The sequence below is a fragment of the Theobroma cacao genome, chromosome 1 (assembly GCF_000208745.1).
Source record: "Theobroma cacao cultivar B97-61/B2 chromosome 1, Criollo_cocoa_genome_V2, whole genome shotgun sequence".
NCBI classification, from domain to species: Eukaryota; Viridiplantae; Streptophyta; class Magnoliopsida; order Malvales; family Malvaceae; genus Theobroma; species Theobroma cacao.
This window is the reverse complement of record NC_030850.1, coordinates 9446810-9470277: the sequence shown is the minus strand read 5'-3', so window position 1 is coordinate 9470277 and position 23468 is coordinate 9446810. Positions and strand designations below refer to the sequence as shown.

Here is a 23468-nt window from a genome sequence, read left to right as displayed (position 1 = left end):
CTTTTCCACACTCACCTTCTGTCCAGAGCATGCGCAGTAATCATCAAGGACTTCTTTTATCACCTCCATATGTTCAATTGAAGCCTTCGCAAAAAGTATAAAATCATTGGCAAAAAATAAGTGTCAAAAGTGGACACCTAGGACTTAACTTCATCGATTTCCATATACTGTTTGCAACAACTGCATTAATCCTATGAGTAAATCTCTCAATGCAAAGTACAAACAAATAAGGAGACAAAGAATCTCCTTGTTTAACCCCTCTTGATGGGTTAAAGGGTGTCGAATGGGAGCCATTCCATAAAAGCTTTGTACTGTTGCACTGCTAACTCCGAGTCAATAAATTCACAATTTTATAAAGAATTCTAACTTCCATTAATGTATCATAAATGAAAGTTAGACTTAGTAATTTTGAATACAATACGTTAACACGACACGAGAAGATACGGGTTAAATAGATTTTAGGTTTAGTTTTAACGTGTTTCGTATCTAATCGTGTCTGACACATTAAGACAAGAAAATTTTCGTGTCTTAACGTGTCAGACACGACAAACACGTTTAAATACGTTTACGTAATCGTATTATCGTGTTTAATCGTGTATACGTGACTCATTTATTAATCTATTAAAAATTAATAGTTAAAAACTATTTTAACCTTATATAAATAATTTTAAATAATTATTTTAATAAGTTTTTTTTTAATTTTGTAAAGGATATAATGTAATTATACATGCTCAATCCTAATTTTTAACTTTTGGTGATTATTTGATGTTATTATTATTTTTGTTTTATTATAATTATATAATTATTATTAGTCAAAATATTACTTGTCATCCTATACAATGTTGCATTGATTTAGCATGTTGACATGCCGTAATAGATATGATGAAATTTATTGATGTGATATGATGATATAATCATGTGACATTTTTCACATTCTTTGTTAGCATTACATGATATAAAAATGATAAATAATATTTTAATTAATAACAATTAGTTAACTATTAATAATAAAAATTTATTTGATTCACAATAAAAGTACATAAACCTGATTGAACTTAATAAAAAAATAAAAATTTATTTAAATTTTCTTCAATATTTGAGGAGTATTTTCAAGTATTACGCTTATTACCTACTATGTTATTTCCCATTTAATTTTACAAATTCACCCATAAAAGAACAAAGTTATCATGAGAAAACATATTTGTCAATTGTATTTCTCCAAGGAATGATCCAATGTCTCAAGATCTTTAACCTATCAACTGTCTTAACATATTTATCATGATAGAATTTGACCTCTGCGATGCTGCCAGGATGCAGGATTTTCATATCAGCAGAGGTAAAATTATCAAATGATTAGTTACAATTCTATGTAAATTATATAGCCAAAATTCATGAAACATTGACTTGGGTTTAGTTTAAGCAGCAAAAGAGAAATGAAGCATTCATAAAATGAAGCCCATGAATTAAAGTTAAAGCTTTTTTGTTTGGGGTTATTATGGATGGGCCAAAATGTTGCAGCCCATTCAGAGCTTGTAAACCTCGTTTCGGGTTTCTTTCCCTCAACTCTCCGAATCTGAAGCATATTTTCCGATGGCTTCTTCAAAGCTCCTAAGCCAACCTCGGTGGTTCCGATTCCTTCCGAGAAACCTTTCCAATGTGAGGCTCTTTTCTGATTTACCTTCTCAACTCCCTGTTTCCGAACCTCAAAATAACATCGAGTCCAAATCTAACAACAGATTCAGCAAGCCTTCTTCAACTCCCTCTTCTTTGAAGGAACCCGAACTCGCCAAGTTCTCTGCCATTGCCGATACTTGGTCAGTAAAAATGGGGGGTTTCTTAGGCCAATTTAACAAATAAATTTAAATATTTAATGATTTTTTTGAGCATTTTGATTGTTTGCAGGTGGGATTCTGAAGGTCCATTCAAACCATTGCATATTATGAATCCTACCAGGCTAGCTTTCATCCGCTCTACTCTTTGCCGACATTTTGGGTATGTTGCCTCTATTTCAGAAACACTAGAATTTACCAGCTGACTTTGTTTCGGATGGCTTTTTTAGCATCTGGAAATACTAATTTTAACTATGTTTTTCCCATACTGGTTTTGCAGTTTATCCTATCATCAAATTTTGAACTTTTAGTCTGGGAATTTTCATTTTAAGCACTGGTCGTGTTTGTTTATGCATGTTTGATCTTATATATGGTTTATATGATGATTGCTGGTTACCGTAGAAAGGATCCTCTCTGTGCTAGGCCTTTTGAAGGACTAAGGATTATAGATGTTGGTTGCGGTGGTGGAATTCTTTCAGAGGTATTTATGCATGTCTGCCACTGGAATTTTCTTCATATAAGAAATTATTTAGTAGTTTTTTAAATTCTGGCAATGCACCTACTTCTAGTTAGTCCCTTGCATTATTCACTCAAAAGCGCCACTAATCGGTAGTCACATAACAGCTTATTGCAAATGACATTCTCAGTAAATGACATCTTTGTTGCGTAATATTTCTGGAAAATCCTGTGTTTGTTGCCTCATATTGATTGGCCTTAAATTCTCTGTTTTAGATATTCTCAAATTCTTCATTACTATATATACACAATCTTCTTTAAGCATTTCACCATTTTACATTAGTTCCATTCATTGGCAATCCAATTTTAGGAAATTTATGGAAGAATAAGTTAATATAACCCTAAAACAATATGATATTATGGGGTTTCTCTGTGTCTCTTGAATTCCTATTGGTCAACGTAGTGAGGATGGAGTCAAGCCTACTTGACTGGAAAGTAGTGGCTATGTTCAATTTGTAATTGTAGAAAATATGGTTGTGAAATGGTCAAATCCTGGTCAGGCACCATGCCACTAACAACCAGGATATTAACAAGTTGGGTAAACAGGGTCCTGCATGTTTTGTTCCTCGTGATGTTGTTGCTACTTGGATACCAAGGCTTTTGGATTGGCTGTATGTGTGACTAATCAAATGCCATTCCCTGCCATATGAGAATCGAATGGTTGAGGAACAAATACTGAGGCAAAGGAGGACATCCCAATGGCTGGAACCTGAAACACATCCTGCAGGTCTCAAATTTGGAAGCTAGGGAATAAGAAGAGGTTGGGGGAGGGGGGGGGGGGGGGTTTGAAGTGTGTGGAGGGGAGGATATATGAGATAGGAAAGAGCTACCTGCCCAGGCCCAATGAGTCTCCAATATGTACCCAAAATGACTCTAGCAGACTTGGCTACTAGATATGAAGTTGCTGGTGCTTGTAGAAAGGTTCCTTCTCTTCACATTATCAACTTGGGACCTCGATCACACAGTGGTTACCTTGAATGGGAGAAGGATTTTAAATTTAGGAAGTTATATGAAATGTTACAAATAGGGAGAGGAATAAATGGGCTTGCAGAAGTGATTATTGTAGAAAGTTGTGGCTCATATGGCCAAAATCACAAATGGATAAGAAAAAAGAGGAAACATGGAAACCAGAAAGGGGAGTGGAAATCTATCACATATCTTTTTTTTCTTCTTTCTTTAGATATTGAGGCAAACCGTTCATGTTAAATTTGATCTTTTGCTGGTATTTATTATTTTCTCTTTCCGCTCAGCCCTTGGCTCGAATGGGAGCAACTGTCACTGGAATTGATGCAGTAGAGCAAAACATCAAGATAGCCCGTCTTCATGCTGTATGCTCTTTTTCTTCTTTTCAAGCATTCTCATGATTTGTAAATAGTGTTAAATTTTCTACATGCAAGTGTATGCTTTCATAGTAGAACATGCTCTAGTTTTTGCAGCACTACCACTTCTATTCATGTTACCCCATGCATTTGTACATCTTGGCTGATTTTAGTATTGATAAGTGCACATGGTTTTGAAAAAATAAATAGGTTGTTATTGCGTATTTAATGATTGATCTATTTTAGGAATATGGTTTTGAATATACTATGTGTTGTCGAGGCTTTTTTTTACTTACATTTTGTCTTTAAAACTACAGCTTGTATTTCTTAAACAATATGTTCAAGTTGGATTATGTTATTTTATCAGGCATAAGTTACTTATATGGAAATTTCTTGAGAAGGAAAGGTGTTACCTGGTTCTAGTTAGGCACAACAAGCTAGTTAGGTGGGTGATGGATATACCTTAGATATTTTTCACGTAAAAGAAGTTTTCAAGACTTGAAGTGACAGATTTAGTCAATAGTCAAGTCATTCTAGCTTGTCCACAGTGTCTGAATTTGCATTGTTATGAAATCATCCTAAGCAAATTCATGATTTCCTACTTATTCTATCTCTGTTTTTAATTACTTCCTATCATTAATATATTTTCTTCTCAAATAAATATCTAAACCTATTCAATTAAAAGTTTTAGAAAAAGCCTTTTTGATTTGAGTTAAGTTTTCATTCCAGAAATATTTGACTTGTATTCTGGTAATTTTGTTGATTATTTCATGGCTTGTAAGTATTTGCTGGTGCTGTGTTTTGCAAATTCAAATTTCTTTTTTTAATTATAGATCATTGGTTCTTTCTACAAATTTGAGAGATAAAGTTCAAACTTTTGCCACTTTACAAGATTGGGAGCTACAAATTTACCACTCTACTTGTTTTTTTGGTGCAATTTTATCACTCTACCTCAATTTTTGGTACAATGTTACCATCATTTGGATGGAAAAGGGATATTCCATAAGGAATCCCAATATTCTATTAGCTTTTGTTAATGTGGAAAAAATAATTAATTTTTCTTTCAAAATTTAAATTAGATAAATTTGAAATAAAAAAAATAGATAAATTTGAGGGATAAATACCGAAAAGAAAAAAGAAAATCAAATGCTATTGAAATTTCTAAAAACATTTTAAAACATTTTGTATATTTGTAGGAAAATACATATTTTTTATATTTTAAAAAATATATAACCATTTTTATTTTCTTTTTATATTTTAAACATTGGAATTATATTTCAAAATTATTTTTAAAATAAAAAATACATTTGTGAGTTGCATAAATTTAGAAAACAAATAGTAACATGTAAAAGAAAATAAAAAATTAATATTTTTTCTTTTTTCTTTCTCTTTGCCACCTAATAACTTTCTTGATGGCCTTGGACATCCAATCAGCACTGGCCCAAAGTCTGTGAGGTCGAATCTAGCGCCATTCCCCACCAAATCTGACCAGTAGAAGGAGATTTGACCTTTTCCCGCTGGATTCAGCCTCTGGAAGTGGTTTTGGTTTGTGACGACTTTCCTCTGCTGGTGCTCCTTCCAAATTGGTGGCCAAGGAGGCAAACAGAGAAAAAGGAAAGAAGAAGAGAAAAAAAGAAGGAAAAATGAAATAAAATTTGTATTTTCACTAGAAAATGGTTTTTGGTACAAATATAATTTTCTAAATATCAAACATTAAAAAAATGGTTATAGATTTTTGTACAAATATAAAAGAAAGATGTTTTAAATACATAAAAATATATTTTCTTGTGTTTCTTTTTTTTTATTTGTAAATAATCCCATTAATTTATCTAGTTGAAACTTATAAAAGAGTTATTTTAATTTTTCTTCAGTTGGCAAGAGTTAACTGAATATTGAGATTTTTTGATGGAATATTCCTCTTCCATCCAGATAATGGTAACATTGCACCAAAAAATGAGGTTGAGTGGTAACATTGCCCCAAAAAAAATAGTGGTACATTTGAAACCTCCAATTTAGTATAATGATAAATTACAAGTTTGAATGTTTTGTCTCTGAGTACTATTGTACCATATTACAAGTTTAGAGTTTACATTGACAAGTGCCTGTATCTCAATCATGGTTATTGTGTTCAAGACCTGAAATTGGTACCTGTTTCTACAGAATTTGGATCCAACAACTAAAACTATTGAATACTGTTGTACAACAGCAGGTACATTCTAATCTTAATGCTTCCGCAGTAGGTTAATCTTTCTGATAATCCTAGATCTATGGTGTGTTGAAATGAGCATTGCTTCTTTGTTTTGCATGCCTTTTTTAAATCTTTAAGAAAGTAACATTTCTTGATGAATTGAAGTGTGGGAATTTGTTGTTGTTGGGTTGCCTCTTCTGACACTGCAACCAAGTTGATATTTGAATGGTAAAATGTAGCCAAATTTAATATTTGTTAGAACTGCCATATGTATGATTCTCTTCTGTGTAAGTGGCCATTTACAATGAACTTGATGTTGCTTGGCTGACTTTCATGAGCCAATAACCTGGAAAATTTTTCAATGCAAATGAGAAATGCTAGCTGATTTGCCGCCACTGGGTTTTTTACTCAAATTTATGGTAACTGTAGTAGATTTCTTCTGTTTGTGGTGAACATTCCATCTCCTGGGTTTGTATTCCATCCAATGTGACCTTTCAGCGTTTTTCGCTTCAAACAAGTTTCTACATTGTATCAGAGTGTGAAAGTTGTAGATACAGCTAGTTGGCTAATTGGTCAATTTTAATGTACTACTTTGATAGCTCATATTTTTAATCAATGAAAGATATTGGAGACCATTGAAGTTGTAACCATTTTATCTGGGTGCATGTGATGGTCACATGCACTTTGATAGCTCATATATGATGTTTGCAGATTGTAATTTTGACTCCAATAAATTTGTTTTTATTACACTGTGTTCCAAGGGGGTGACATGGCTGATTTGAATTAGTTATGAGCGTTATAAAGAATCATTGTTACTGCTAGTTTATCATTTCTGTCCGTTTATGGGTTTGTTTGGTGTTTTTTTTCAAATGATAGCTTATGTGGATACATTCTCATGAACAGAAAAGCTGGTTGATGAACAGAGAAAGTTTGATGCTGTGGTTGCTTTAGAGGTATGCTCCCTCTGGGCAAATACTTCTCTCTCTCTCTCTCTCTCCCCAACTGTCTCCACTGGTTGTTGAAAGAGTGCTATTATTATGATCTTCTTTAGTTCTTTACCATGATTGATGGTGCTCTCACTATTGCTGAGAGAAACTTTATGGCCTATTCAAGTTACTTAGCATTTAATAAATCTTAGTCATTCAATCATTCTTTATATGCCTTGTTGTAAATTTGCATCCATCTTATTTTTTGGGGGGGTAAATCAATAACTTTTACTCAAGGTGATTGAGCATGTAGCAGATCCTGCTGCATTCTGCAAGTCTCTCGCAGCATTAACTGTTCATGAAGGGGCTACTGTGGTTTCAACAATTAACCGTTCTATGAGATCATATGCAACTGCCATTGTTGCAGCGGAGTACCTGCTCCAATGGGTATGATTCTGTTATTTTCTTTTTAAGTACAGCACATCAAATTTATTTTTCTGCTTTGATATGTGTGTGATTTTACCCTTATGTCTAAGTGCTTTATTCAAATTCCTTGTAGAGATTTTACCTTTACTTTCAGGACCTGCTTTTGATGCTTAACATCTTGTTGCCTGAAAATTAATCTAATTGAGGACTTGTTTCTATGTTTTTTTTTCTCATCTATACATTTTTATTCACATGCAAAATGTGGAATACAGGTTCAAAAATTTGGCTAAATTATGTTACAAGTATAGATTTCCCATGAGATAGTATTGTTTAGAACTGGATTTGGTGTCCTGCAGAACTTGTATGGCTACTGTCACTGGAACAAGCATGACCTAGCTGTCACCTCAAAAGTTACAAAAAGCATTCTCTGCACATTTTTAAAACACTGGCAGTTCTTAGATGTTTGTTGTTGTATATCATAGTTGCTAGTTATACGTTAACAACATGTGACTCTTGATTTTGTGCAGCTTCCTAAAGGGACGCATGAATGGTCAAGTTTCCTTACCCCAGAAGAACTCACCATGATTTTGAAGCGTGCTTCAATTGATGTAAGCAAACCATGCAATATCACTTTGATAATTGAACTCTTCCTGTTGGTATGACTAACCTTTGTGATGGCTGGCTGTGCAGGTAAAAGAGATGGCCGGATTTGTGTACAACCCCTTAACCAGGAGATGGTCTCTGTCCGATGATATCTCTGTTAATTTTATTGCTTTTGGTACTAAAGAAAACTGATGAATAATCGTGTACAATATGTCAGATTTTGTATCAATTTTTATGTTTGTTTGTTTGTTTGTTTGTAATTTAGAGTCTATAATGATCTGCCTTGATAGTAAATAACAATCTTATTTGTAGGTCATATTGGTACAGCCAAGTTATTAGTTGAGTTCTTTAACCTTGGCATATTTCATTTGTCCCAGAAGATGCAAAGAAATAGTATTCTCAGTGGTTTCCTTGGACGGAACTTACACGTGCAACAACACACAATGTATTAAAATAACGAAGCTATTAATTGACACGGATTTTCATTTAATAATATTCATGTCGTCAATAAACAAAGCTATATAAGATTCAAGGACACTTCTTCCTCAATTCGTGCTCTGACCACCTGGCTTATGCCCCTTTGTTTCTTCATTTCAATATTTTTATTATTATTTTTTTACTTTCTATCCAAGATTTTTGTTTTTTAACTACAAAATCATGAGATTTAATTATTTATAAATTCAATTAAAGAATTTAACTACTTTGAATATCATGTCTAATCCGAATCACATTAAATTTTAATTAGGTTACATTATAATTCAATTATGTTTAAATATACTTAATTATATTTACTTCAATTAGGAGAAATAATTATCAACTACGAGGTTTTATTAAAAATAAATTTATTCCCAATAGTTTCAAAAATACTCTTTAGCTCTTTTGAAAAAAGCTACTAGTGTCAGGATTCCAATAATCAAACTAATATTTGTTTAAGTTTACTTATAAATACTAAAAATACCATCATTATGTTTACTTTTCCCTTTTTTTTCCTCCTTTCTTCATTTTTGTTTGGTTTTAATTAAATTCTTTGCCACTAACCATTTTTTCAAATTAATGATAAGTTTTTCATTTTAATTATAGATAGTTTGGTACATTCATTTCAAAGTTAATATATAGTTGAATTAAAAATAAACTATATATATATATATATATACAATTTGATAGAATGAAANTTGAATTAAAAATAAACTATATATATATATATATACAATTGAATTAGAATATAAATTAATTAAAATTTAATTTGATAAGTAATTAGAGATAACTTTAACCCTATTGAAGTCCCATAATTTTATAATTAAAAAAGTCTTGAATACAAAAAAAGGAAAAACAAATTATTAATAAAGGATCACAATATAAAATTAATTAATTTATTAATTAATATTATTACTTTTTTAAGGAGGTGAGGACCAAATTTAGAGAGATGAAAAAAGTTATTTTAAAACTAAAAGATTAATGTATTTTCTATCAAAATTTTTATATTTCTCCCAAGAAAGAAAGAAAGGGAGGGGATATCCCCACTTACCTTGGAAACAGAAACCAAAAGCATCAAAGTCATCACCTACAGATAACAGATTGCTATTGAGAATTCCAAGGATTATTCCAATTTGCACACGTTATTTTTCTTCTCAGACCTACTCTCCTAACCGACGATACGCCACCACACGCTACCTTCATCTGCCAAGTGGCGATTATGACTGTCGAAGACACGTGCTCCAAACAAATCGCGAGTTTACAAGAGCGACCGATTACAACGTCTAGCCAAGTCATCATGGACCCCGCCTTAACTGATAGATAAGCGCCTCCAAGTTGGGAGTCACATTTTTACACAGTTTCTAGAATTAAAACGCAGTGGCGGATTACGTGGCACTTTTGAACAGTCTTCCGGCTTTGATTACCGTTCGTTTTAATCTAATCATACACCCATCACCGTTGACCTCAGAAAGTTATAAAATAATACCCTGTACCCCGGATGTATATCTATTAATATCATAGTTTTAGACGATCCTTACCCTTTATATATATCTAATCAAAACGATTTAAGAAAAAAATCAAAGTGACAGTAAAAATAGTAAATATAAATATAAATATAAACATAAATATATAATATATGTATTTCTGAAAAAGAAATCCATAGACACCAACATTTTTACTGGAAAAAAGGAAAGCAAGTAAGTGATTTTTTTTGGATAGGGTAAAAAAAAGAAGTTTTCTATTATGTAGCACGTGATTTTGGAGTGTCAACAAAGGCAAAGTAAGTAGAAAAGAATGTAAAGACAAAAAAAAAAAAAAGAAAAGAAGAAAAGAAAATCCCTGCGCAAAAATTATAATTTAATCCCCACAATTAGAAAAACACAATTCCGAAAGAAATTCTTATTCTTGTGTAAGTGTGTATCACATTTCCAAAACATAAGCTTCGAATATAGAAAGCCAAAAAAAAAAAACAAAGACGAAACACTTTTGATCCTACAGACATTTAAATCTCAAGAAATTCTTGTTTCTTCTTCTTTCGAGATTTGTCTTTAATTTTTCTTTCGAAAAAAAGATGCCATCAAAGGAAGAGCTATCTTCAAAAGTGAAGGCACGGTTGTCCGTGCTCTCTGCTCATTTGGCAGCTCCTGATTGCTCCTCCCAGAACCTCAGCTCCACCGTCCTCGAACCATGGTGCGTGTCGGCTCAGACCGTCGGCTCTGTCGGCGGTTCGTTAACCATTGTCGACGAGCGAACGGGAAAGACATACGAGGTCCCTGTCTCCAGCGAAGGCACTGTCAAAGCTACTGATTTCAAAAAGGTTATATTTTTTTCAAAGTTAAACCAATTTGTCAGGCTTTTATTTTTTTTTTAAATTATCTGATATTGATTTGTAAGAGATCTAATTTTGTTTAAACCCTGAATATGATTGTAGATAACAACAGGGAAAAATGACAAGGGGCTGAAAATATATGATCCGGGGTATTTGAATACAGCTCCGGTTCGGTCGTCGATTTCTTATATAGATGGAGATGAAGGGATTCTTAGATACAGAGGGTACCCAATTGAGGAATTGGCGGAGAGTTCCACGTTCTTGGAAGTAGCCTACCTCTTATGTAAGCTTTACAAATACAGACACCGCCTTTCATTATCCGAACTGTGACTGTTTCAAAATTTTCTGTGGAAAAAAAATGTATGCATGTAAATTTAAAATTATTATTTTTTGTTAGGAAAAACAATTTGGTATAAGTAACACTATGCACATGAAATTGCATGCATAGAGTCGTGGATTAGTTTATGAATCCTAACTCACAAAGCTATTATTTTATTTAGGAAAGATAGTTCAGACTTACCAAATCAAATGAAATCTTTGTTAGATCAAAGGAACCCATTGGTGCCACCCATTTTAAAATCAATGCACATGGAGATTGTATGTAAATTCTGTGACATGGTGTGTAGTGAAGATCAATGGGAGGTTAAGGAGTGAGAAAAGTGAGAAAAAGAAGAAATCGAATCAATGGTAGATAGGGGTATAGAGGAGGATGTTATGACTCTGCTAAAGGGAGTTGGACTCCCGATTAAAGTGTAAAGAGAAACTTTATGCCATTTTGTTGATATGCATCTAAAGCAAAACCTTTTTTTGATTAACTAATAACTGACTATTTGAGGATAAAATCATAGTTGCGCACCTTTCTCATTGTTTATATGAGAAACATGAATTTAACTTAATAATTCAATTGTAAACTATTTTGAGAATGGTTTCATCTAATTATCTGGGACTATAAAGGTTTATATTCTTGTGTCTTTGATTGCAATTTTGCATTTATTTATATATTTGGTTATGTGTTTTATGTAACTTGCTTCCTCTTTGTCAGTGTATGGGAATTTGCCATCTGAAGGTCAGTTAGCTGACTGGGAATTTGCTGTTTCTCAGCATTCCGCTGTGCCACAAGGGATTCTGGTATGCTTTTCTTTCTTCTAGCATTAAACCATGTCTATTCCTGTGATGCTGCAATTTGCTTGATGTTTATGATAAATGTACTCCCTCACTTTTCTACTTTCTTTGGTTTAAGGGCTGAAATTCAGGATTTGTTTTACTTGAGAATAATGTTTACTGGGTTCTTTCCTGCTAGTTCAGCAGAAGTTCTTTAACCTGTATTTTCTTATCTCTGTTTTGTAGGACATTATACAATCAATGCCTCATGATGCACATCCAATGGGTGTACTTGTCAGTGCAATAAGTGCTCTTTCTGTCTTTCATCCTGATGCCAATCCTGCTCTCAGGGTAAGTTGATAGTCAAGCTTCAACAAATGCTTTAGGAAGACTCATATGAGTTGACATTATGTTGCACTAGCGTTTTGTATGCTTATGGATGTGGGTCCGTAAGAGTAGAGAGCAGAGAATTGAGAGAGAAGTGATAGTTATAGAGAGAAAAAAATAGGTTATGCAGGGCAAATGTTTTGCAATTTTAAGGGTTCTGAGTAACATCAAATTGTTTTAAGACAGATATAAAATTTTATGTATATATCTTTAGTTGCCTGTCTTGAGGGGCTATATTCCAAATGTTAAAAGTTAGTTGTAAGAAATTAACTCTCTCTCTCTCTCTCTCTCTCATATATAAATATATATTTACACTCTGGGGTAACCTTTTACAAAAAGGGTCAGAATAAGGAGGTTTAACCTGATCCTTCTATATATAAACATGCTCTGGCAGTATGGCAAGATTGAAGGCAAGTGTAGTTTTAGCCTCAGATTAGCAGCGAAGCAATTGTGAAAACATTAAAATGTGAACAATTTGCAATAACCTCCTGTTCTTTGTTAGAGCAACGCTATTGGGGTATCTCTTGTTGCCAATGCTTGCTTCGGGCTTAACTTATTGGCAACTTTACTTTTGAATAGCATTGTTAAGACATGAACTTCTACTGTACTGCAGTGCTTTCTAAATAATAATTTAAAAATCTTTATGAGATTATTTTATTCTTCTAGCTTGCCTGGTGTTTGATCATTCATTTATTATTAATGTAGGGCCAAGATCTTTATCGGTCAAAACAAGTGAGGGACAAACAAATAGCACGCATTCTTGGAAAGGTTTGCGCCATTCAATTTCTTTTTCCTCTTTCTGTTTTTTGTTCTCTAAGGAAGTTGATTCTGTTTTATGCTTGATATTTCTTCCACTCTGGTACATGAACTTGTTACTTACATCCTTGTCCCTTCTCTGATGGACCATGCCTATATCTATGGCTTGGGATTGCTACTTATTTACATTCTGTCGAGAGATTAATACAAAATTAATATTTTGTTTGCAGGCACCAACCGTTGCTGCAGCAGCTTATTTGAGGATGGCAGGAAGGCCTCCAGTTCTCCCTTCTAGCACCCTTTCTTATGCTGAAAACTTCCTCTACATGCTAGATTCAATGTATGCACTTTTGCACCTTTAATTCTTTCATTAGCGTATTGGCTAGATTTACAAATTACTTTGGGGAAAAGAAACAATTTCTCTTCTGGTGCTAGATTTTATTTTCGTTGATCATTGCTAATGCTCTTTTATCTTGTCATCCTCATTTAGGAGGCAATGAACACTCATAAGATTAGGCCTTCCTTTGCGTAACTAAGGTATCTATTTAAAAACCTTTCAGGGGCAATCGGTCTTACAAGCCCAATCCTCGGCTTGCTCGAGTGTTGGACATTCTTTTCATACTACATGCAGAACATGAAATGAACTGTTCCACAGCTGCTGCACGACATCTTGCATCAGGGTAGGTATATTAATGTTATAGCACAATTGTGCTAGAACAACCAAAAAATCTTGTATTAAATATCAGAATGTATCTACATTTGCAGTGGAGTTGATGTATACACTGCTCTAGCTGGAGCTGTTGGAGCACTATATGGTCCTCTTCATGGTGGAGCGAATGAGGTATGCAGAAACAAAGTCATAATAAATCCATGGTTATCAGTAGTGGTCTGGAAATTCAATTTCCACTGGAATGGTGTTAAAATATGCTAGTGTAGACTAAACAATTTAACTTTTGCTGTTATATCTGTTTGTTTGGTTATTTGAGAGTATCAATTTTTTTTCTTTCAAGCTGTTTGTGCATCAGTACTCTTAGCTTGTTTTCGTTCTCTTGATTGGTAGGCTGTGCTCAAGATGCTTAGTGAGATTGGAACAGTTGAAAACATTCCAGAGTTTATTGAGGGTGTCAAGAACAGGTGAATGGTGCATATAAATTTTGCTGTTAGTTTAAGTGACAGGAAGCTAAAGGTTCCACATGCAGCATGCTGTATTTTCTTTCTAAAGTTTTATTTATTTTTAAATACATCTTCATTTCCTTAGGAAGCGGAAAATGTCTGGTTTTGGGCACCGTGTATACAAAAACTATGACCCAAGGGCAAAGGTGATAAAGAAATTGGCGGAGGAAGTTTTTTCTATTGTTGGCCGGGATCCTCTTATTGAGGTGTTTATCTACCCTCCAAATTTTATTATTTTACATTAGGCAATTGTTTTTTCTCATGCCTACTCTGTTGATTATTTTTTAATTACTCCATATTAAACCTGAGCTCGTCCATGGTTATCTAAGCTGATCACATATAATGGGGCATGCAATGGGAGTTCAGTTATATTTCTGAAAGCTTGTTGTCTGGCATTGGTCAAGGCTTTGAGTTAGATGGCTGATTGTGTAAATAATATTTTCCTTTTTCAAACTTGGTTTAAATTAGTAAGATGAAAACGCTTTTATAGTTTGTTTGCACTTACTAGTTTTAAGGGACATTTATACACTTATGTAAGATTGCTGTATTTTCCATTAATGTTTTAATATGCTTCTTTATGCCATTTCTTTGGTGGTTTGCAGGTGGCTATTGGTTTGGAGAAGGCTGCATTATCTGATGAGTATTTTATTAAGAGGAAGCTCTATCCAAATGTTGATTTCTATTCTGGGTTAATATACCGGTAAATATATCATTAATTTTCTCTGCTTACTGTAAAAAACTGGACAAATGCATAAAATATTGCTAGTTTTCCTCCTCCACGTGTTATAGACTGGTGACTTATAAGGTTTTATTCAATAGGGCAATGGGATTTCCACCAGAGTTCTTCACTGTGTTATTTGCAATTCCTCGAATGGCTGGATACTTGGCACACTGGCGTGAGTCTCTAGATGACCCTGATACAAAGATAATAAGACCACAACAGGTATAGTTCAAGACTAAAATCTATATTATATTTTCATGATAATGATGATCTTGATGGTCTCAATGAAATGTTATTGACATGTTCACTCCCAGCTTCTTGGCACATAAGCCAAGCTGCATGTTATTTTCTTCTATTGCGATGTGATTTGTTGTGAAATCTACCTAAATAGTATAGAAAGACTTAGAGCCCTGAAGAAAGGCTCCCATAATTTCCTTCTCATTCCATCTTTTTGGCTGTGGAACTGCCCTATCCACTTTGCCTCAAGTGATAGGAATTATGAAATTTTGAATTGTGATAAGATATTTTACAGTTACCAAAGTTCCCTATCTTGATTTCACTTTTTTCCATTTAAATTTTCAGGTTTATACCGGTGTATGGCTGCGGCATTATATGCCACTCAAGGAGCGGATGGCAGCCACTGAAGTAGACAAGCTTAGTCAAGTATCCATATCAAATGCCTCGAGGCGGCGACTGGCTGGGTCTGGGGTTTAGTCTTTATTGTAATTATAAAAGGCTTTGCAAGAGAAATAAATGGCATGGGTTATCTCCAGGAAAATAAATGTACCTCTTTATCAGTGGCATTCTACATCAAAAGTGTATTTTAGGCAGAAGCTGATGCATTGGCCCCTTAATCTTGTTATACGTGTTATGTCGCATAATTTAGACCTTAAAATACTTGAGTTGGTGAGCTTGGAAATGGTAACTTGTTCTTGTTGTACTTGGTTAATAGATTTCTACATCAAGTATAGATGTAGAAGAATGCACTTGCTAGCTAGCTATCTTAGGCCCAAGGGTGTTCCTAGGGAGGAAGAGTTACATCGCAGATTTAGGTTTGGAACACCCAAGTCCTGCTTTCCTGGGGTTCACTTCATATGCAAAAAATTTGCCATGGCAAAAGAAAAATTGATTCGAGTCAGCTGGTTGTCCTGCTTAAGAAATTAACTAATGTCAGTTGAACGTTATAATATCTGGTGTTGTGACACATAAGAGTTGGATGTATGGACGCAACAAACTGTTCAAATTTGAAATGTGGACCATTATCAGTGTTTGGAAATTGGATCTGGTAACCAGAAATCAGGAATGGAACAACACAGTATTAGTTTATTTAGTCCTTCGATAATATGAATCTTGGTTGGTAATATTTGAATTTGGCATGTTGTTATATCTTAGTTTTTAGGGATGAATGTATGTTTATCTCCAATCTCTTCATTCAGCGTTTGATGATATTCCTTTCAAAAAAAACGTGTTTGATAATATCTTTCAAATAATAATAATAAAAACCAACAATGTCTTCTTCAAATGGTAATCATGGACCAGATTATGGATTCCAATTTCAAAACAAATAAACGTCTTGTAATCCACCAAAAATTAATATTGCCAAAGCTAGTTATAATTAAAATGCAATGTACTCACCATGCCTTGGTTAACTCTCCTACCTTGTTCATAGTCTCTCATAAGTTTATTCTGATGTGGACTTTACAATCCTTTGAGTAAGAAAACTAAACTGCTTAATTTCCTTCATTGTCACATAAATGAAACGGCACGGTGAGTGAGAGCTAGCATTTTTGTTTGGCATTTGAAGACAAAATCAGACTTTGTAACCACTAAACCATCACTTGCAATGATGATAAACTACAAGTCTACCATTCAACTAGAACAGATTTAACGGATTTAGCTTAATTGTAACAATTATACCATATTTGTCAAAGCAATATTTATGAGTAGAGGTCTTTATCAGAAGGGTTTTGAGGGCACGTAGACAAACATGACGTACGTGTCCTGAAAGCAGCTGGAAAGGCTAAGACAAGTGTGTAATTGAGGAAAATTAGGAGTATATAAGTCTAAGAATTCATCACAGTTAGTGTGCCTCATCATTTTTCCAAGTCATCAATATTAATTTCTAGCAAGCAAGTTAGGTGCTATTCCGCTATGGCCTTCAAAAACCTGCAGCTGCATCAATGCATTTGTTTGGCCTTTATCTTCATAGTCGGTGCGTTAGTTTGTGAAGCCACATCGCGCACTCTTCAAGATGCATCCATGTATGAGAGGCATGAGCAATGGATGGCCCGTTATGGACGCGTGTACCAGGACAACAATGAGAGGGAGCAACGTTTCAATATTTTCCAAGAAAATGTGGCACGCATTGACTCTTTCAATCGCGCCAAGGACAAACCTTACAAGCTCGGTGTCAATCAATTTGCAGATCTTACAAACGAGGAGTTCACTGCTTCTCGTAATAGGTTCAAGGGCCATATGTGTTCCATCAAGGCTACAACTTTCAAATATGAAAATCTTACTGCATTGCCTTCTACCGTGGACTGGAGAAAGAAAGGAGCTGTAACTCCTATCAAGGACCAAGGCCAGTGTGGTAAGTTCAAATTCCTTATAGTAAGAAATTAATATTACCAAAATGTTACTACTATTTGGTTCTGAGTTCTAACTGTTGATGTAATGTTCATCAGGATGTTGTTGGGCGTTTTCTGCTGTGGCAGCCATGGAAGGGGTAACTAAACTAACAACAGGTAAGCTAATTTCCTTGTCTGAGCAGGAGCTGGTTGACTGTGATACCAAAGGTGAGGATCAAGGCTGTCAAGGTGGACTGATGGACGATGCGTTCCAATTCATCCAAAACAACAAAGGCCTAACAACTGAATCGGACTACCCCTACAAAGGAGTTGATGGCACATGCAATACCAACAAGGAAGCCAACCATGCGGCCAAGATAAACGGATTTGAAGATGTGCCAGCCAATAGCGAAGACGCCTTACAGAAGGCTGTCGCAAACCAACCGGTTTCTGTTGCTATTGATGCTGGGGGGTTCAAGTTCCAGTTCTACTCAGGTGGAGTATTTACCGGAGATTGTGGCACTGCCCTGGATCACGGAGTTACTGCAGTTGGTTATGGAGTGGATGACGATGGGACTAAGTATTGGCTGGTGAAGAACTCTTGGGGTACTAGCTGGGGCGAGGAAGGCTACATTAGGATGCAGAGAGATGTCGATGCTAAGGAGGGCCTTTGTGGCATAGCGATGCAAGCTTCATACCCTACTGCATAAACCAACACTCCTTCCTATTTTATATATGCTGCTGTGTTTGTTAATGTACTATGAACATTGCCAACAAACACGTTGGAAGCCCATATGGGAATCCCGATGTTTAATTTCAACCGTCATACAGATGTATAATTTTATGAAAACTAAGAAAAAGGTTTCTCTGTTACTAAAGGATTGACTTCCTTAATCAATGTCAATGGCGATTTGTATAATAGTTCCCTCCCTTGCCCACTCTTTTCTATTTTTTTAAACACTTGTTAAGATTGGTGTTCATTGTCTGAATACGAAATCTACAGAGTGTAAATAGTCAAATCATAGTTTTCGTTCAATTCATGTTGCATTAAGTTATGACATATTTGGTTCAACATGCAACTTAAGAGCCAAACTTTTTTACTATCCAAGCACTTGATCTAGTAATATGATTCTTGTCGACTCTTGAATAAGTGTGTTCACCCTCACATATCTTAATCTTAAATGTTTTTCTATCAGCAATAATAATAGATGCATGGATCTTCCCATTACAACCATTTTCTTCATACCAAGCTATAAGCCTAGTCTTGTCATTTTCGATCCTTACTATCTTTGTCCTTTTTGGATTACATAATTCGTAAGGATTTCCCTTCAGTGATCAACATTGTTAAACAATGTGTCCTTAACAAGTCTTCCTTTTCCTAATTCATCAAGGGCATAAGGTATTTTTGCCATAAACCTATCAATGGCTATCTATACCTTCCCTATCAAAATCAGAACCTCCATGATACGTCTCTTCAACATCAGTTCCAAGCTCAAATAACTCATCAAGGGTATCGTGCATCACCATATCCTCAATCTCAATATTCTCGTTACCATCTAATTGACTATTTTGATTAGCATTCTCAGACATCCAATCAACACCATTACTAGTAATATCATATTATTCTTCTTCATCACAGTCCATTTCAAGTTCACTACTAGATCCACTTTTAGTCATTAGATTCTCATAATCAAATCTAATAGATGTGAACTACCAGCACCTACATCTTCATTTGACTAGCATGAACAAAGACTATCTTGTTAACATTATCGCAGCAGAACCAATATCAAAAGTTGGTTTGGAAGAAGAGCTACCTGTAGTGACAGACATGAACATTGTTTCAAGAGGAATTATAGGTTTGATTTCCAAGTAAAGTTGGATTTCCTTTGTATCTCCACGCATGTCGTGACAGACTTGGAACATTGTTTCAAGAGGAATTACAGGTTTGGGTTATGGATGATGAAAAAGATGATGGAGGAGGATTGTGCAATCTAGCTTCAAAGAAGGGTAGTGTTTAGGGTCATAGATAGTTTAGTAATCAAACTATATATGTAATTGTCATTTGTTATTTGGAGACAAAATGCTCATTCTCAAATTTAATAAATTTGAGTTAAAGTATGATAAAATTTTGAAATTGAATACATTTTACGTTTTTTTTAATGGTTAAGTTGATAAAATGATTTTTTTTATATGAATTGAAAGTTTTAAGGATAAAAATAAAACATATGATCATATTACAAGAATATGATATTTAGATTGTTATGGATAACAGGTGATTAATTTGTTTGGAAGAATATTAGATACTGCTTCTGAGTCTCAAAATGGATTTTATAATTTTGAACTACATCAACTTTTTATTTTAGAAATTAGTGATTTTTTCATATTTTTTTTGTTCTTATTTGACTTTTACAAGATTAATTTTATTTTTGAGTTTATCCCATTTTACTATATTAAAATTAATTTTTTTATAAATTTGATGTTTCATGGTTTTTAATAAAAAAACATGATTTTGGAACTTCCAAGAAAAATTGAACACAGAAAATAAAATTGAGAGAGTAGTCAAAATGTTTTTCTTTTTCAAATTTCTTTAAATTTCAAATGGAAGTCTTATTTTGGTTAAAGAACTTCAAATGCCTCAATATTATTATCATATTTGTCAAATAAATTAAGATAAATAATACCATCGTAGCGTAAATGATATGGAATACATTATGACACGTGGTGTTATCATACATGTCCATTAACCAAATCAAATTGGACGAGCATGATTTCAACACGGAAGAAATCGGGTCGGGTCATGTTTGCCAGTTCGGATCACACCCATGTACAGTAAAATTAGTGTAATTAAAGAGGATCCGACAAAGGAGCCAAGTAATGAAGCGCCAAATCCCAGACAAAACAGTGCAGTGGCATCTGGGACCCACCTATTTAAACCCCACCTTCCTCGATCACGTTCCAAGTTCCCACCGACGGATCAAAATCAAATTACATTAAAAATACTTCTCCAGGCATAATTCATTCTTCCAAGTTCGAACCCCGGCGGCGAATCTCCGCTCTGATTACCGGTAAAGACGGTCTCTCTCAGGTTCTTCTTCCTCGATTTCGAATTTCTCCTTTGATTTCATTCATTCACTGTTTTAAATCTCAGTTTCGTTTTTAAAAAAGATATATATACTTGATAATTTGATTTGGGGTTTGTTATTGGAGTGTTTGATCGGTGGAATTTTCATTTAAGTTTACACATTTTAATTGTTACTTTTTTATTCCGATTAGAAGATTAAAAGGAGAAAATTTTGTATTCTGATTAGAAAATTCTCGAATCTGATTCCAGTTTCATAATCGTGGCTTGCATTTTGATAATTCAATTCAACTCAAATGCAAGGAGATTTGAAAATTAAGTTTAAAAACAAGTTAAAAATGAAAAAATTAGCTGTATTGAAGCCTTACTGGAATTGAGTCCAATCAGTCCTATCCTTTACATGGGAGATTTCTCTCTCTGTACGCTACCTGTGTCGCCAAAGCACCAAGCATACATCTCATTGAACTAGCCAAACCAAAAGAAATAAAACAGAAAATTTCTTTAGCCCGAGAATTACATTATAGGGGCAAATGGTTCTATTTTTTTTTTCTCCCCTTTGATTTGTTATAATATTGAGAATATCTGTGTGATCCATGATCTTTTGGAGTCCTAGTGTCTATCATGAATTTTTGATACTCACTTGAGTTGGAGTGTTGATCATGAATCTTAGGTACTCACCATCACTCTATTTTGTGGTAGTGCTTTTGGTTTGTTCTCGTATTTTGGATGGCTTTTTTTTCCTTTCCATAATGGTTTCTGGTTTTGCATGTGATGCTGAATTGTGAGTGGAATTTTGCTGAGCGGATCTTACTAGATATGGTTGCATGAGCATAGACTAGATACTCATAAATATGTGTATGTATGTATACATATGCATACATACATACATATATATATATATATATATACACACACACACACACACATACACATCTATATATGTATAGAATTTGGGATATATATATACTGCTGTCCTTCTTGTTTTAGTAAAATTTTATGCTTTTTTGGGCTTTTAGTTATTAGTTTTGTGCAAATAGGTTTGAAAATTTTACTCCGGAATTCTAAACAGATACTTAGGGCGTTCATGGGCACTCACACATGCAAAAAAAATATTTTTAATTACTTTTCCAAACTAATTATCATGTTTGTATTGGAGAAGATTTTGTAAAGAGAGAAAAATGATGTTTAGATTATTAAACTGTGGAAAGAAACAAGAAAGAGGAGAAAAAAAATGTAATTGGATATGTGAAGGTTTATTATAAAGCTAAATTTGCTGGTGAATTACTTCCGGCTGTACAGAAGAAGAAAGAATGAAATAAGGGCAAATTGGCTATGGTAAATATGAATATTGTACTAAGGGTGTTTTTTGGGCTTCTGTCTACATATGATGCTATAAAACTTTGTCTAATATACAAATTTGTTTGGTGGTATTATAGTTGAACTTGCCCTATTCTTCTATTTATTTTGATGGCCAAATATTGCTATTCTTGTTTAAAAGATGCATGCATTGGACAATTAATTAATAGGATTTGACTTCTTATTTACTGCTCCATGTTTCTGTCTTCTAGTCTTTTGATGCAGAACCTTAGATGCAACTGCTTGTCCAATTTAAGTGCTTTGGTAAAACTGTTTTTTTTTTTTGAAGATTGCTTTGGTAAAACTGTTAACTAAAGTGTTGACAAATTAAGCTTAAGTTGAGATGTGCCTTTAAGATTAAAGAGTCAGTATAATTGGTATATATTTTGTTTCTGTTTGAAGGTAGGCTAAGAAACTTTCTTTTGTTAACTATTTTTATTAATCCTACCTATATTTTCTCATGGTTCAGATATCTGAAAGATGTCCGGTCAAAGCCAGCGCTTGAATGTGGTTCCAACTGTTACAATGCTTGGAATCATGAAAGCTCGGCTTGTGGGTGCTACAAGAGGTCATGCGCTTCTCAAGAAGAAGAGTGATGCCCTAACTGTACAATTTCGTCAGATTCTTAAGAAGATAGTCTCTACAAAAGAATCAATGGGAGACATTATGAAGACCTCTTCGTTTGCCCTAACCGAGGCTAAGTATGTTGCTGGTGAGAACATTAAACACATTGTCCTTGAGAATGTTCAAAATGCTTCTCTCAAAGTTCGATCCCGACAAGAGAATGTTGCTGGGGTGAAGCTTCCCAAGTTTGAGTATTTTACAGATGGTGAGACCAAGAATGACCTGACTGGTTTGGCCAGAGGGGGGCAACAGGTTCAACAGTGCCGTGCTGCTTATGTGAAAGCAATTGAGGTTCTAGTTGAGCTTGCTTCTCTTCAGACATCATTCTTAACACTTGATGAGGCAATCAAGACCACAAATCGCAGAGTTAATGCTTTAGAGAATGTTGTGAAGCCAAGGTTGGAGAATACGATAAGTTACATTAAGGGAGAGTTGGATGAGCTTGAAAGGGAGGATTTCTTTAGGTTAAAGAAGATACAAGGTTATAAGAAGAGGGAAATAGAGAGACAGCTTGCTGCTGCCAAGCAGTTTGCTGAGGATCAGTTTGGAGAGAAAATTTCCTTGCAAAAAGGGGTTTCAATCAATTCAGCTCACAATTTGTTATCTGCAGCCATGGAGAAGGACGAAGATATCATTTTTTAACGAAGAGGCTAGTCTGTATTCCCTTTCCTAGGATCTGGTGCTTGTTTGATGGCGAGGGGTTCCTTTATTTATTTAGGTGCTGTTCCGAATAAATGTTATATGCTAATGTGTATTATTTAATGATCAGACATTCACCATTTCTTTTTTTGTCGGTAGACGTACATCATTTCAAGGCTCTAAGGTATGTTGCCTGAATGGTCTTTTTGTTGATTACTGCAGTATACTTGGGGGAGGCTCTCGCGGTATGCATATAGATATAATCACTGTCTCTCATGAGGGAGTCTGTAGGACCTACAACTTTGTTTGCAGTGGATTGCTGGAAAACAGTTGCTTGGTGTGCATGCAGTGCGCACATTTGTGCAGCTGGGTGTATTTTTATGTTGAGTTGTTGATTAATTTTCAGACCATACTTTCTACCTGTCATGGATTTTTTTGGCCCCACTTTATCCAAA

General features: G+C 34.4%; 4 protein-coding genes across 5 annotated transcripts; all 4 read left to right on the top strand.

The window, feature by feature from the left end:
* On the top strand, positions 1504 to 8223 carry LOC18612125 (ubiquinone biosynthesis O-methyltransferase, mitochondrial). Its single transcript, XM_018114313.1, has 9 exons — positions 1504 to 1814; positions 1903 to 1992; positions 2232 to 2310; positions 3596 to 3673; positions 5825 to 5873; positions 6756 to 6805; positions 7076 to 7225; positions 7732 to 7812; positions 7895 to 8223. The coding sequence occupies exons 1-9, from the start codon at positions 1591 to 1593 to the stop codon at positions 7997 to 7999; spliced, it is 906 nt and encodes a 301-aa protein (XP_017969802.1). The 5' UTR covers positions 1504 to 1590; the 3' UTR covers positions 8000 to 8223.
* LOC18612123 (citrate synthase 3, peroxisomal) lies at positions 10153 to 15741 on the top strand. The gene is made up of 13 exons (XM_007048735.2): positions 10153 to 10598; positions 10713 to 10893; positions 11653 to 11738; positions 11958 to 12062; positions 12804 to 12866; positions 13085 to 13194; positions 13415 to 13534; positions 13620 to 13695; positions 13915 to 13988; positions 14113 to 14233; positions 14630 to 14727; positions 14847 to 14970; positions 15331 to 15741. The coding sequence occupies exons 1-13, from the start codon at positions 10353 to 10355 to the stop codon at positions 15460 to 15462; spliced, it is 1536 nt and encodes a 511-aa protein (XP_007048797.2). The 5' UTR covers positions 10153 to 10352; the 3' UTR covers positions 15463 to 15741.
* Positions 16507 to 18117, top strand: LOC18612122 (senescence-specific cysteine protease SAG39). The gene is made up of 2 exons (XM_018113956.1): positions 16507 to 17338; positions 17433 to 18117. The coding sequence occupies exons 1-2, from the start codon at positions 16900 to 16902 to the stop codon at positions 18023 to 18025; spliced, it is 1032 nt and encodes a 343-aa protein (XP_017969445.1). The 5' UTR covers positions 16507 to 16899; the 3' UTR covers positions 18026 to 18117.
* Positions 20192 to 23439, top strand: LOC18612121 (V-type proton ATPase subunit D). 2 transcript variants are annotated; one of them, XM_018114387.1, is made up of 2 exons: positions 20192 to 20380; positions 22220 to 23439. In XM_018114387.1, the coding sequence occupies exon 2, from the start codon at positions 22231 to 22233 to the stop codon at positions 23014 to 23016; it is 786 nt and encodes a 261-aa protein (XP_017969876.1). In that variant the 5' UTR covers positions 20192 to 20380; positions 22220 to 22230; the 3' UTR covers positions 23017 to 23439. The 2 variants fall into 2 exon arrangements, with proteins under 2 accessions (XP_017969876.1, XP_017969875.1); XM_018114386.1 differs by having other exon boundaries at positions 20196 to 20400.